The sequence below is a fragment of the Cyprinus carpio genome, chromosome B10 (genome assembly GCF_018340385.1).
Source record: "Cyprinus carpio isolate SPL01 chromosome B10, ASM1834038v1, whole genome shotgun sequence".
Taxonomy (NCBI): domain Eukaryota; kingdom Metazoa; phylum Chordata; class Actinopteri; order Cypriniformes; family Cyprinidae; genus Cyprinus; species Cyprinus carpio.
In genome coordinates, this window is record NC_056606.1 from 23,022,116 (window position 1) to 23,037,800 (window position 15,685).

Sequence of the window (15,685 nt, forward strand, 5' to 3'; positions counted from 1 at the left end):
GCTCACTGGGGAAAACGCATATTTGCGTCGGCCATAAAGCCAGTGCTGGAGCGGTCTCATATGTAACAGGCCGAGCGGTGTAAGTGCCGCTGCGGCTGCCATATGCCCCAGGAGCCTCTGAAAAAGTTTCAGTGAGACCGCTGTCCTGCTCTTGAACGTATTCAAGCAGGCTAGCACCGACCGCACATGTTCCTCTGTGAGCGTGCTGTCTATTCGACCGAATCCAACTCCATACCGAGAAAAGTGATGCGTCGGCGAGAGTTTGCTTTTTTTCCAGTTGACCCGAAGGCCCAACAGGCTGAGGTTCCAGGACACCAGGTCCCTGTGCTCGCACAACTGATCCTGAGATTGTGCTAGTATCAGCCAATCATCTAGATAGTTGAGAATGTGAACACCCTGCTCCGTGACTTTCGTGAAGACACGGGGAGACAGGGACAGCCCAAAGGGCAGGACCTTGTACTGATATGCCCGTCCTTCGAACGCAAACCACAGAAAAGGTCTGTGGCGCGGAAGGATCGATACATGAAAGTACGTGTCCTTCAGGTCGATCGCTGCAAACCTATCTGGGGACAGACACACCCGAAGATGCATTTCTGCGTCAACATCTTGAACGGTAGCCGATGAAGGGCCCGGTTCAAAACTCGCAGATCCAAGATCGGTCACAACCCATCGCCTTTCTTGGGTACAATGAAGTAAGGGCTGTAAAACCCCATCCTCATATCGGCTGGAGGGACCGGCTCTATCGCGTCCTTCGCCAGTAGAAATGCGATCTCTTCCCGCAGAACAGGGGCATCGGATGCTTTCACTGTAGTGAAGCGGATACCGCAGAATCCCGAAGCCAGGGAGATGGGCTGGGTAGCGCTGACTAGGCGCTTAGAAACCGTACAAGCGGGACCAGCGGAACCACAGCCGTACCCGCAGTGGGGCAGCGAGGTGGAACACAGGGACCCAACTCATGTGGCTTGTGAGCAGGCCGGAGTGTGGTGCGAGTGTGGTGTGGAGGGCTCACCTGGTTCCACGGGTTGGCAGAGGGTGTGTGAGTAGGGCCTTTGCTGACGCTCTCGAACCACCCGCTGGAGGAGGAGGAGGATGAGTGGGGTCTGGTGCTTGGCCGTCCGCAACTCTCGGTGCCCTCCTGGGACCCAGAGATAAAGGAAATTGCTTTTTTGTTGAGTATTTGGGTACCGTCGGCCGTGAGGCCAACAGCGGGAAAAAACTAAACAAAAGATTCTCCACCCGGCCCTCCTCCGGGGGAGGGAGTTGTGCGTTCACCATCTCCCGAAGAGCAGATCCCTCCATCTTTGGGTCGCCTGTCTCAGGGCCACTTGCTCTTACGTCTGCCACCAGGTTTGGCGGGGGCCATGACTGGCGGGGCGGCCCTCCCACGCCCGGCTCCATGACACTGCTTTGCTGGAGGCTTCCCCGGCTGCGGCGAGGGAGTGGGGGCGGACGCGCGCGCCACCCCGCGAATCCAATCATCCAGCCTCGAGGGCTCGGGACACGGTGGAGGATTCCACTCGAGCCCTACCCTCTCGGCGGCCCAGGAAAGCACAGCTGCCATTTCGGGATCCGATTCAGGTTTTGCCACCGTTTCGGAGGGTGGCAGCGCGGCCGAATCTTCATCCAACAGCTCTCCCTCCGATTCTGAGATCGACATTCGGTCGGGGGGAGGCCCACTGGATACCGCTGGTATGCTCCTTGAAGAGGGTCCAGCGTGTTCCGTGGGTTGCTCCCCTGAAGGTAGCAGAGCCTGGTTCGCAGCTCCGAGATGGTCATCTTCTCGCAGTGAGAACATGATGCATCCACGAAAGCCACCTCAGCATGCTTGACGCCCAGACACGAGAGGCAGCGATCATGACCATCACCCGGTGCCAGGTAACGACCACATCCAGAAACGCACGGGTGAAATGGCATCCTTATAAGGACGATCCGTCATCTTTATAAAGACGCATTAGTGGAGCTCTTTTAGAGGAAATTCGCTCTTAGGAAATGCTCTTTTAGTGCTGTGGTGCACAGGGGAGATGGCCGCTTGCAACACGACAGGGGGTAGTGCAGCCAGAAGTGTGCAATCCACTCAACACTGGAACGACCGCCGCTGAAACGCCGTCTCGCCAACACAGGAAGCTTCCCAGAGCGTGCTGAAATCGCAGTTCACCGTAGACACAGTTGATGTAAGCAGAACAATACTGTGGCTCGGCTTCGAAGCGAAAAGCTGGTATGCATTGCACCTGCTGCCTTCTTATATTCATGCTGTGATCAGTGGCAGCTGGATGCAATAATTGCATGCCAATGTGCATTAGCTCATTTAGTTTACACTCGAAGTAGATTGGTCTATCGAAGCGATATCCCAATTAGTCGGTCACTGATGTGACGTTGAGAGTGACCGACTGAAAGGGAACGAGGGTTACCATACGTAACCGAGACGTTCTTTAACTTTAATGAGTTAGATAGTTTTTTGATGCAGCCTTTGGGACAGAAAGACGCTTTTGCAGACATACACCATTAAACTCAATCTGATCCTGCATTCACGCATCCATCTTTCATACAGTATAAGGCTCATTGGGTTACATAGAATAGAGTCTTGTTTTTAATAAAAGTTAAATATCATACATTTACTGTGTGTGCTTTTAATGCTTTATGCTTTTTCTGAGAAAAACAAAATTCATAATTGGTTGCTCACTTTCTGTTCAACTCTGTTTTACGACATTTTCCTCTTTAAGAATAGCCTAATAGTTTGCTATTGTGTCACTACTGATGTAATGTTCATATACATTTACAGCACAGTATTTGGAATTTTAAAATCTGTTATCTGTCATTTAATTTAACAAGTGTCTCCTGGTTACTTTCCTGTCATGATGAAAAGGAGGAAGTTGTTTTGTTGCAGCTGTCAGTTTTCTTATTAATTGCTTCCAAATGTGTGTATCCTCATTTAAAATAAAAAATTCAAATTACAAGTGAATTGCAGGTTCAGTGAACATTACAATAATGATACAATTTTACTTTTTGCATTTTATATTTAAAACAATGTTTATACATCATGCACTTTGCTTTTGAGTTATCAACTCCATAACTCCAACACTAAAATGACTAAATCACTGTGATAAGGGAGAGTTTTTGTTATTTGCACAATTGCAACCTTTAAATTCCATTTTGTATTTTTCATGAATTCAGCATAGAAACCACATGCCAATATTAGTGAAATATTACAAGCTTTTTCTAGGCTTATAGCAACCAAAAAAGTTAATCAAGCATCAGTATTCCATCATTGTGATGTTAAGCTTTGACGATAGTTCACAAATCACAAATCACTGAAAATACATCAACAATGGAGACAGAGAAAAAAAAAACACAGGAAGGATGAATAAGAGTTAAATGACTTGCTGACTTAGAGTTGATGAATTTCGAAAAGAAATAATTAGAACAACATTATTAGAATAGTAATAAAAATCAATCAGAAAACTTTTTCAATCAGAAAACTATAAATGAGTTGATATCTTCACTACACTGAGTGTGTGTGTTGTGACTGTGTTTATCGTGACGCTTGTGTTCCCTCCTCAGAGAAAACTCTTTCAAAAACACGTCTTAGAGAAAGTTTAACATTGCTCTTAAAATCCTGTCCCATGAAAACATACAGAATGGGGTTCAGACAGCTGTTGAAAAATGCAAAAGAGATGGCCAACGGATAAACTGCCACAGCCACAAGGGAACTGGGAAAATCTCTGTACATTATTATCAAATCTGCTATGTGATATGGCAGCCAGCACAGAAAAAAGGCCATAATTACAGCAAACATGATGCGAAACGCTCGTCCAGAGTGAAAATGACTCCTGCCTAACTTGCGTGCGATGAATCCGTAGCATGTTGTGATGCATATGAGAGGAACCAAAAAGCCAAACACAAATCTGATGATACTTAACCTTCCATACAATTTATAACTGTCGTCATCACGTTGATAAGGCAGGCAGTATGTTTTGTTATTTTCTGTGTAAGTCTCTCTTAACATCATAAAAGGCAGACTGAGAATTGAAGCCAGAATCCAAGCCGCTGCACAGGACAGTCGTGCGATGAACAAGCTGCGATGATTCTGAGCCCAAACCGGTGTCATCACCTGAACAAACCGATCCAGACTAATCAAGTTCAAGGTGAAAACGCTGGCAAACATGGTGATGACCATAATGAAGGGGAGAATCTTGCACATTGTGGATCCATATGGCCAGTGATCATTAAAAGTGCTCTTGGTCACATAGTAAAGAGTGGAAAGGCAGCACAAGAGGTCAGCAATCGCTAGATTGAGAAACCCTACTGTATTAACAGTCCTCTTCATCTTCAATCCAGCAACATACACGACAAATGCATTTACAGGAACACCAAGGATCAAGGTCAGGTAGTAGAAGACCAGAGAAATCTCTGTCATAGAATTCCTCAGCTTTACATTAAAACAATCCTGACAAACATCTTTGTAGAAATAATCAGAAACATTATCATGATAGTCATCAGTAGTATATATCTGGTTCATTTTGCTTGAGTTGCTGCTGTCCATAGTTCTCTGCTTATCCTGTAAATATCATATATTATCACCGTCAAACATTTATTCATTCAGTTAGCAGATTCTTTTATCCAAAGGGACTTACAAACAATGTTCCCTCTAAGCAGCACAGTCACGACAGAAGAAATAATGTGACAGGTGCAAAAATGAATTGGGAAAGCCATTTGACTGAATTCTAGTAAATGCGAAATAATTGCAATGCCTGGGCAAACCACTATAGAGTTGGTGTTGCTATAGGGTTTAGAACCGGCAAATGCGGTTTTCAGGTTTCTTAGAAAGACAAGATGTGCGCCAAATCAGTCGATGTAGAGATCGAATTCATTAATGGTTGCAGACGAAATAGCTCAATACAAGAGCTAACGCAAACACAATGACGTGAAATAAAACGTCATCATGTTTTAAAGAAGAGTGGCTTGATTAAGTGCTGGAAATAGCAAATAATGGGCACAGAACAGTAACAAAAATTTTATATATTTACAGGTATAGCAATGTGCAAACTCTACAACACTTTAAAAATATATTTATTAAAATATTTGTTTTTTTATTAATTATATTACAAGACTAATAAATAGTTGATCTCAAAAAGGGAATTCTGCTTCATTTTTTTCATATTAGCTATATATTAATTATATTATATAACATTACATTATATTATTAAGAATTTAACTGTTCTGTGTGTTTTTTTTAATAGAATTACAGCGTGTAAAAAAAATTCTCAAAAATGAGAGAACTCTAAAAAGAATCAATATAATATAAATAGCACATTAAAGTTAAAAGTTACACACTTTGTGTATGCGCTGTACAGATTGTTAGGTTTGATAACTCGAGGGAAATCCATATAACATCTAATGCACATCCCTTATTCTTATCAACAACTGCAACTCATTTGCCCTTACCTCTGAGATTCGGATATGTGACGAAAAGACTTGGAATCCTCCCCGGGACCCGAGTCTGCTCAGCTGAGTTCAGGCCTCTTGAAGCTCGTAGGAATAGTTCAGTTTCAGAATGATATGTTACCCATGAAATAAATTACTCAGAGATGTTTCTTTTAATAAAGTTATAATGCAAGACCATTTGTAATAGCTTCGCTTTATTAGTAGACAATAACTCATAAGTAATAAAAATGAAAGTAACAGCGAGTAAGTCTTCACCATCGTGCGGCCACGTACAAAGCTCTCTTTGGCATTTTATAGCCCTGCATAAAATTTGCATTAACTTCCTTGCATTCCTCCTTATTTGGTAGTCTCATACATTCATACACAAACAGAGTACATGACCTTTATCACACTTATCAAAAACATTCAAAAGCTCAAATTAAAAAAAACCAATAAAAATAACCAAAACACCCAAAAACCAAAATTAAAATTAACCAACAAAAAAAATCCAAAAAAACTCAAAAACAAAATAATAAGTATGCATTGTCTCAACCACAAAAGTCACACTTGTATCCAGATATAATAAAATTAGTATGGCTAGGTAGAGGTTCCTTCTCACAAGTTTATTGTAAGATGCAGCCTCTTTCTTTTCACCATCTAAATAAAGCACATAGCAACATAAGCCTCAAAGATTAATACTTATAGAAACTGGGAACAGAAGGTGTGATCAAAACATACATCTGAAACATCTATAATTTTAGAACTGGAACTTTAATATAAGACCTTTTTAAAATTATTTATGTCATTCATTATCAGACCTTTTTAAATTCATTTATTCTTCATTGACAGAGAAACTGGCTCAGTAAATGAAGGCCAAAGATCCCTTTTCATCTGATCTGGGTTTTTACCATAGACTGTAAAAAAGAGCGTTTTTTAAGCCTAAAGTAGACGGAGCCGACCGTTGCTCCACATTTAAGCCTCAAATTTCTGATAGCTTTTTTGAGAAGGCTCAGGCATTCACACCCATTATAAGTGATGATAATACAGTATGTCTTCTTGTGAGATGGATTTGTCATCTGAAGAGTTGGATGTTAGAGATCCTCTTTGTCTGAAGAGATGGACTGCCTTTTGAATTCTACAGGACCTTTTGGCAAGACATAAAAGAGTTTCATTTAGAAGTGTTCAGAGACTGTGTACGGAAAGGTGAATTGACTGAGTCCATGAAGCAGGTGCTAATTACTTTAATTCCAAAACCTAACAAAGATTCCCTGTATTTAGATAATTGGCGCCCGATTACTTTACTTAATTCAGGTTATAAATTGTTAGCTTCCCTTTATGCAAACAGACTGAAGCCATGCTTAGAAGAAATTGTTTCTGTTTCCCAGTCTGGCTTCATGAAAGGCAGGCACGTAGAAAATAATAATATACAGTTAGTGTTAGATATTCTAGACTATAAGGAATTAATAAATGATAAAATAAAGCAATTATTTTATTTTTAGACTTTTATAAGGCCTTTGATACGGTCGAACACGAGTTTATGTTTGAATCTCTGCGTAGGTTTGGTTTTGGTCATTCTTTCATTAAAATAGTACAGATTTTAAAAAATATATATTAATAGCAATGTCTCTTTGGTAAATGGTGTTTCTCCTCGGTTTGTGATCAGTAGGGGTATCAGACAAGGGTGTCCCATTTCACCTTTTTTATTTTTATTGGTAGCTCAGTTTCTTATTATTTTTATTACTCATTGCTTAGATGTTCAGGGTATTCTAGTAGCGGAACAATTAGTAAACTGGTGGATGACACCTGTCTGTTTTTAAAAGAAGAGAAGCAGGTTCCTGTTATTTTAGATGCTTTGAATATATTTTCTAATGGTTCTGGTCTCTCACTCAATCGAAATAAGAGTGAAATTATGCCCGGTCACAGTCTGGACAAAGATGAGATAGAAGGTATTGAGGTCAAAATGTAAGATATTTAGGTATTTTAATTAGTAAATATTTGACTGATAGAATTGTAGATAATTTTTCGCAGCTGATACAAAAATCAAATAATATTTTTAATTGTTGGCTACAAAGAAACTTAACCATTTATGTGTTTTGATATTTAAAGTGGAAGGTATTTCTAGGATTGTTTACCCAGCTTTGTCTTTATATGTTGACCGAAAAACACGCTCATCTATCAACTCTATGTTATTTATATTTTTTGTGGAAAAATAAAACTGAATATGTTAAAAGTAATGAATATGTATGGGTGTAACCTAAACTGATCTTCAATGAATGTGGAGGTTTAAATTTTTTGTTAGCTTGTGATTTTAGTTCCAGTAAACTCCAGTTAAGCTCGCTAACTTTCATAAGCAAGCTCTGGACGCTTGTAAGCTTGCCTTTTGTCACAATTGTTCCCCTCATAGATGTATTCTATGGAATAATCAGAATGTGCTGGGTGAAAATTTAAAAAAAAAGTCTTTATTAAAAACTGGTTTGACAAAAAGGTGTAACTTTTTGTTTTAGATTTGTTAAAAAAAAAAGGATGGTAACTTCTATTCCTATTCCAAATTTTCAGAAATCTTTTAAGTGGATACCTCACCTAGAGTGTATGAATGGGTTATTAAGTTTCAGTTTTAAAAGAACCACTTTTTGTTAAGATACTTGACAAGAGCATTCGATCTAAGCAATTATTCTGAGAATAATATTATTCTGAAATATATATTTTTAAAATATCTTATCAGAAAAGACACTGAATAAGTATGTTATCAAACAACAGTGGACCCAAAAGGTATTTGGACTTGTAATCACACGTCATTGCACTAGATAAGAAAATATCAAAACAAGTGGAAAGAGTCTTGATTGAAAACGCATAGATCTGGCATAGAAAAATTAAGAAATAATTAGAACAACATTATTAGAATAGTAATAAAAATCAATCAGAAAACTTTTTCAATCAGACAAGTATAAATGAGTTGATATCTTCACTACACTGAGTGTGTGTGCTGTGACTGTGTGGATCGTGACGCTTTTCAAAAAAACTTTTTCAAAAACACGTCTTAGAGAAAGTTTAACATTGCTCTTAAAATCCTGCCCCATGAAAACATACAGAACGGGGTTCAGACAGCTGTTGAAATACGCCAAAGACATGGCCAACGGATCCACTGCCACAGCCACCAAGGGACTTGATTTCTCTCCGTACATTATTATCAAATCTACTATGTGATATGGCAACCAGCACAGAAAAAAGGCCACGATTACAGCCAACATGATGTGAAACACTTGTCCAGAGTGAAAATGACTCCTGCTTAACTTGCTTGATGTTTTTTAGCTGTTTTTTTAGTTGTGACTTGATTTTTGTTTTTTTGACCCCTAGAGTCAAGGTATGCATTCACCTTGAAAACTTCATCTTTGTTTCCAAATGCAATGACAGTTTTTTCCTTGTTTCACTGAAGAAAGTTCTGGCAAATCCAACTGTTAGTTTCATCAGTGCATTGGCAGAGGGAGTCAATGGGGCTGTAGTCATTTGGCGATAAGGCTAATTAAATCTGCGTATCATTAGCATAGCTGTGATAGGCAATTTGGTTCTTTCTCATTATTTGACTTAGTGGGATCATATACAGGCTAAACAAGAGCGGTGCAAGAATTAAGCCATGTGGGACTCCGCATGTCATGGACGTCCACTTAGATTTATGCTCTCCTATACTCACCTAATAACCTCTCCCTTCTAAATATGACGTGAACCATTTGAGTACCATCCCAGAAAGAGAACTCACTCTCATAGAATTCCTCACTGTTTCGTTAAAACAACACTGATCATCAACTCCCCTTGTAAAGTCCGTCTGGTTCATTCTCTATTACTGAAGAGTCCAGATTATCCTGCTAATATCACATGTTGTCAATGTAAATGTTCTAATCATATTTAAAATGATGTGTCAGATGTGTTATTTATAAATATCAGATTAATTCATTACTATTGTAGGCAAGTTTGAATTATGACACACGTGCAACCATTAAATGCTACTTTTAGTAGAAAGTATATAAAAAATAATCTTTACGAACAGTAAAATAACTATATAAATGATCATAACCCACATCTGTCTGTGATGATTCACAGTTATCCAGTTCACAGTAGAATGTAGTGCAGAATGTTTTATTCTCTCATGTTTAATACTTCTAATCACTTAATGTCAGAGGTTTCAGCAACACTCAGTTGAGTTGGGAAACATCATGGTCAACTCTACGTAAAGATGTTTTAGTCTTGTGATGAGACTCATAGGTTCAATTCCCAGTGAATGCCTTAATTAAAAAAGAAAACATGTATAACTTGAATGCAATGTAAATTGCTTTGGATAAAAGTGTTTGCCGAATACATGCATGTATTACATCTAAAAAATAGCAATTCAATGTGTAAAAAAATGCAGGAATATAGACAACCATGGTGCTTTTCACAAGACTTTGTTTTAAACTAATAAACATTCCTCGTGGTGTCATTGTGGGTAATGAGGTGACTGGGTTAGAGAGGTGCTCGAGTGAGGGATGAAAGTTGATGCACATTATCAGGTTGGAGATACTGACCTCTGGTTGTGAGTGGATGGTTCAGCAGCATGTACAGGTGCTTCTCAATAAATTAGAATGTCGTGGAAAAGTTCATTTATTTCAGTAATTCAGCTCAAATTGTGAAACTCGTGTATTAAATTAAAAAATTTAAAGGTTTTCGTTGCCTTGTAACCACATGTGCAATGACAATAAAGTTGAATCTTATCTAAAATCTAATCTAAATAAATTCAATGCACACACACTGAAGTAGTTTAAGTCTTTGGTTCTTTTAATTGTGATGATTTTGGCTAACATTTAACAAAAACCCACCAATTCACTCATCTCAACAAATTAGAATACTTCATAAGACCAAAAAAAAAAAAAAAAAAAAAAAAAAACCTTTTTAGTGAATTGTCAGCCTTCTGGAAAGTATGTTCATTTACTGTACATGTACTCAATACTTGGTAGGGGCTCCAAAATTTCTTGGTAAACGGGGCAGTGTATTTGGTTTTCAAAAAACACAATGGACCAACACCAGCAGATGACATTGCACCCCAAATCATCCCAGACTGTGGAAACTTAACACTGGACTTCAAGCAACTTGGGCTATGAGCTTCTCCACCCATCCTCCAGACTCTAGGACCTTGGTTTCAAATGAAATACAAAACTTGCTCTCATCTGAAAAGAGGACTTTGGACCACTGGGCAACAGTCCAGTTCTTCTTCTCCTTAGCCCAGGTAAGACGCCTCAGGAGTGGCTTACATTTACATTTAGTCATTTAGCAGACGCTTTTATCCAAAGCGACTTACAAATGAGGACAATGGAAGCAATCAAAAACAACAAAAGAGCAATGATATATAAGTGCTATAACAAGTCTCAGTTAGCCTAAACACAGTATACGTAGCAAGGGCTTTTAAATAATATAATAAATAAAAAGAAAACAAATAGAATAGAAAAAGAATAGAGCAAGCTAGTGTTAGAGGTCTTTTTTTATAATTGTATGATAAATGAAAAGAAAATAGATAGAATACAAAAAGATTAAAAAGGTAGTTAATTTTTTTTTTTTTTTTTTTTTATAGAATTAGAATAGTGAGTGTCAAAGTTAGAGGTTCAAATAAAGTTAGAGGGTCAAATAAAGATGGAAGTGATGTGTTTTAAGCCGATTCATAAAGATGGCTAAGGACTCAGCTGCTCGGATTGAGTTGGGCAGAGGAATACGACAACTGTAGCCAAATTCCTTGACAGGTCTGTGTGTGGTGGCTCTTGATGCCTTGAACCCAGCCTCAGTCCATTCCTTGTGAAGTTCACTCAAATTCTTGAATCGATTTTGCTTGACAATCCTCATAAGGGTGTGGTTCTCTCGGTTGGTTGTGCATCTTTTTATTCCACACTTTTTCCTTCCACTCAACCTTCTGTTAACATGCTTGGATACAGCACTCTGTGAACAGCTTCTTTGGCGATGAATGTTTGTGGCTTACCCTCCTTGTGAAGGGTGTTAGTGATTGTCTTCTGGACAACTGTCAGATCAGCAGTCTTCCCCATGATTGTGTAGCCTAGTGAACCAAACTGAGAGACCATTTTGAAGGCTCAGGAAACATTTGGTGTTTTGAGTTGATTAGCTGATTGGCATGTCGACATATTCTAATTAGTTGAGATAGTGAATTGGTGGGTTTTTGTTAAATGTGAGCCAAAATCATCACAATCAACCAAACTAATTCAGTCTGTGTGCACTGAATTTAATACACAATAATCTAATTTATTGAGATGCACACTGTATGAATGTGTCACATTGAGTAGATATCACAACGCATAATGAGATTTGTATAAAGTGGTCAATGGAAAGCAATGTTATTTTTTATATGCTAGGTAACAAACTTTTGTTACGGAAGTCTAGAACAATGGATCAGGCCCATTTGTCACAATATAAAACAGTGATGACAATCAAGTCACCAAGTCTCTCAAACTATTTTTGCATAGTTTTAATTTTGGTAAGTTGGCATATCCTTACATGCTAAACCCCATCTAACACCATTTTATTTATTTATTTATAAATATTATGTATTTATCAGCTCATATTAGCCTAATTGTAAGACTGTGGTTGGTGCTTTTACACTGCAAGACCATTTAAGTGAACTAAAGATGGCAGAATTGTGATTAAAATAAATTTAATACAAATGGTGATCAGTTGCAGGTTGATTAAAACACACTGTGAATAAACTAAACTATTACTGCTGAGAGTGCAGCAGTGGCACTCTTAACTTAGTAAAAAGTGGAACATAGAAATGACTGAGATAAGGTTTTTTTTCTGGAAAAATAGTTATTTTTGCTCCTGTTCATTTAAAATCTCGTGTCGAATCTTAAATGCAGTGACACAATGGTAAAATTCAAAGGTCTAAGTCTAAATTTTCTCGAGTGGTAGGGATGTCCAATTTCATTTTAAAAAAGTTAGTCAACATAGGACTCAGTGAAAGTGAAAGAAAGCGTTTTATTTTAAGAAATGAGAGACCTTGTAAAGTCAATCAATCATTCTCACCAAAAGAGTAACCAGGACAATTACAAAGCTACTTACAAATAAATTAACAAAATGAAATGGCATAGAATATGTTTTGGGTTTAAATAGCCTAGTTTTATTATGTGAGAAGAGAGAGTGTGGAGTGATATGATAGACATTTGAAAGGCTGTGTAGGAAAAGTAAACTTTTGACTGAGACAATGATCAATTATAGCCTACAGTTTGGTCTTGTTAAATATTTGGCTAAAGAATGACACCACAGACTAATCAAAATCATGTATTCCATAAAGTACAGATATGATACTGAATAAACCTTTTGTCCAAATTAAGTGTCATTTTGAATTTTTAATGATCATGAAACAACAGTAAAGTGAAAATAATATTATAGCAAAAATATAAAATGAAAATTGAAAAATTGATTTCCTCAAAACCTACAGCATCTGCCTAAAAATACCATCAGTATTACAAACTGCAATCTGCTTTTGAGCTTTTGGTACACAAGAAATCACTTTGTCATGAACTATTTCACAAAAAAAACTGTTAATTCAAACAAAAATGTTAAGGAATGACTTATTGTAACATAAAACCATATCATATCTATGTTTTATTGCAGAAGTTTTTGAGCAGATCATTTTAAATGCACTTAATGAATTTCATAACTTCCTGACAAAGAAGAAACCAGAACAGACACTTCCTAAAAGTGCTAAAGTAGGCTGTTTTGCATATCTAATGGGAGTATTTGGTCTAGAAAATTACTCTGAGGATAATGCAAAAAAAATATATATATATATATTAAAGCAAGGGGAACAAGTCTTGTTTTAAAGTGTATAGGTTTGGCATAGAAAAATGACCTGAACTCAGTATAAATGAGTTTATATCTTCACTACACTTAGTGTGTGTGTTGTGGCTGTGTGGATCGTGATGCTTGTGTTCCCTCCTCAGAGAAAGCTTTTTCAAAAACACGTCTTAGAGAAAGTTTAACATTGCTCTTAAAATCCTGCCCCATGAAAACATACAGAATGGGGTTCAGACAGCTGTTGAAATACGCCAAAGAGATGGCCAACGGATTCACTGCCAAAGCCACAGAGGAACTTGATTTCTTTCCGTACATGACTATCAAATCTACTATGTGATACGGCAACCAGCACAGAAAAAAGGCCCCGATTACAGCCAACATGATGTGAAACGCTCGTCCAGAGTGAAAATGACTCCTGCCTAACTTGTGTGCGATGAATCCGTAGCATGTTGTGATGCATATGAGAGGAACCAAAAAGCCAAACACAAATCTGATAACACTTAACCTTCCAGATGTTGCAAGGTTTGAATCACCTTCTTCATCAGCATGAAAAGTGCAAAGTGTGATGTTAAACTCCTCATTAGTGAAAATTTGCCGTAATAACATAAAGGGCAAGCTGAGCGACAAAGCCAAGACCCAAGGCGCTACACAGGACAGTCGCGCAATCAATAAATTACGATGATTTTGAGCCCAAACCGGTGTGATCACCTGAGCAAACCGATCCAGACTAATCAAGTTCAAGGTGAAAACGCTGGCAAACATGGTGATGAGCATAACGAAGGGGAGAATCTTGCACATGACGGATCCATACGGCCAGTGATGCTCAAGGAGGATCTCCGCCACACTGAAGGGTATGGAAAGGCAGCACAGGAGGTCTGCAGTCGCTAGATTGAGAAACCATATTGTATTAACCGTCCTCTTCATCTTCATTCCAGCGATGTACACAACAAGCATGTTTCCAGGAACTCCGAGGAGAAACGTCAGGCAGTAGATGACCAGAGAAAGTATCCTCATGGACTCTTTTACCTCTGGAGACACAGGGTCTGTCTCACTTTCATTAAAACAGCACAGATAATCATATCCACTTGAGGATTCATTGATGTAATCGTCTGAAAAGGTCTGGTTCATTTTGCTTGAGTTGCTGCTGTCCAAAGCACTCTGTTTGTCCTGTAAATATATCACATATTATCAGTCTAATTTATTTCACTTTGCAGATGCTTTTATCGTTTTTATCCATTTTATGAGGAAAATAATAAACATCAAAATTAAATCAAAACTTTTAATATTTAAATGTATCTATTATGCAGTCACTTAAGTGAATGTTCACATGGTTTGAATCGCACTTGAGTTTCACATATCCAATATAAAGTCTTGTACTCACCTCACCAGCTGCTCTGTACTAACAGGCGATACTTACCCCACTTGCCACTTTAAGGTGAAACCACAGGAAATGGGAGGAAGTCCTACTGATTTGATGAAACCACTACAAAGAACTCTTAGGTTGATTGCAGGAATAAATTTCCTTTTGAACAAAATATCATTTTCAGTATTCAGTCTAGAATGCGGTTCTTGTAGCACAAACTGAAGGGGTTCTGTGAGACCATACCCACAACTTGGCACAAGTGCAAAAATAACATGACCAGTGCTTATTTCCCTGCTTATCATTGCTGTGAAAAAAGGCTGCAGCCACCAGACAGCCTTCAAATGAACTGTGTACTCTTATGTACTAAATGTAATATATATGGCAGTAGCATCATAATGTGTCTACGTGCATTTACAAAAAAATGGCTGATAACAATCTTGACTGTTGGCGAGTGGTCGCCATGATTTTGCCAAGTAAGACGTTCCTGGATTGGTTCCAGTTCTGATTGGTTGATAGGAATGTTGTTCCAGGATCAACAAGGATGTTGATCCAGGAACATGTTGTACTTTGAAATCACGTTCACCATTGGCGAGTACTGCATTCCTAAGTGCTGACTGTATGTGAATCATAAAGGAATTTAGATATTTAGTTGTCTTACTAAATTGGATGAGTAATTGGTTTACATTAAATGACCAAGGAGTTTAAAATACTTTAAGTGAAGTGACGTGACATACAGCCAAGTATGGTGACCATACTCAGAATTCGTGCTCTGCATTTAACCCATCCAAAGTGAACACACACACACCGTGAACACACACCCGGAGCAGTGCGCAGCCATTTATGCAGTTGGGAGTTCGGTGCCTTGTTCAAGAGCATCTCAGTCGTGGTAATGCTGGCCCGAGACTTGAACCCACAACCTTAGGGTTAGGAGTCAAACTCTCTAACCACTAGACCACGACTTCCCTTTAACTCAATTTAGAAAAGTCTTTCGAAGTTCTTCCTAGAAAAAAAAAGAAGCCCATTGTTTTTCCAGACTAACAGAAACTTCATAAGAGGTCTTTAATAAACAATCAGGCC

General features: G+C 38.5%; 2 protein-coding genes across 2 annotated transcripts; both read right to left on the minus strand.

The window, feature by feature from the left end:
• Positions 1 to 3,509: 3,509 nt before the first annotated feature.
• Positions 3,510 to 4,551, minus strand: LOC109091269 (C3a anaphylatoxin chemotactic receptor-like). Its single transcript, XM_019105032.2, has one exon. The coding sequence runs from the start codon at positions 4,538 to 4,540 to the stop codon at positions 3,530 to 3,532; it is 1,011 nt and encodes a 336-aa protein (XP_018960577.2). The 5' UTR covers positions 4,541 to 4,551; the 3' UTR covers positions 3,510 to 3,529.
• Positions 4,552 to 12,426: 7,875 nt separating this feature from the next.
• On the minus strand, positions 12,427 to 15,448 carry LOC109046021 (C3a anaphylatoxin chemotactic receptor-like). The gene is made up of 2 exons (XM_019063823.2): positions 14,627 to 15,448; positions 12,427 to 14,412 (listed from the first exon to the last, which is right to left on the minus strand). The coding sequence occupies exon 2, from the start codon at positions 14,371 to 14,373 to the stop codon at positions 13,339 to 13,341; it is 1,035 nt and encodes a 344-aa protein (XP_018919368.2). The 5' UTR covers positions 14,374 to 14,412; positions 14,627 to 15,448; the 3' UTR covers positions 12,427 to 13,338.
• Between the last annotated feature and the right edge of the window lie 237 nt (positions 15,449 to 15,685).

Excerpts from the sequence above, each read along its gene's own strand:
- LOC109046021 (XM_019063823.2), bottom strand. The coding sequence starts at position 14,373 with ATGAACCAGACCTTTTCAGACGATTACATCAATGAATCCTCAAGTGGA.
- LOC109091269 (XM_019105032.2), bottom strand. The coding sequence starts at position 4,540 with ATGGACAGCAGCAACTCAAGCAAAATGAACCAGATATATACTACTGAT.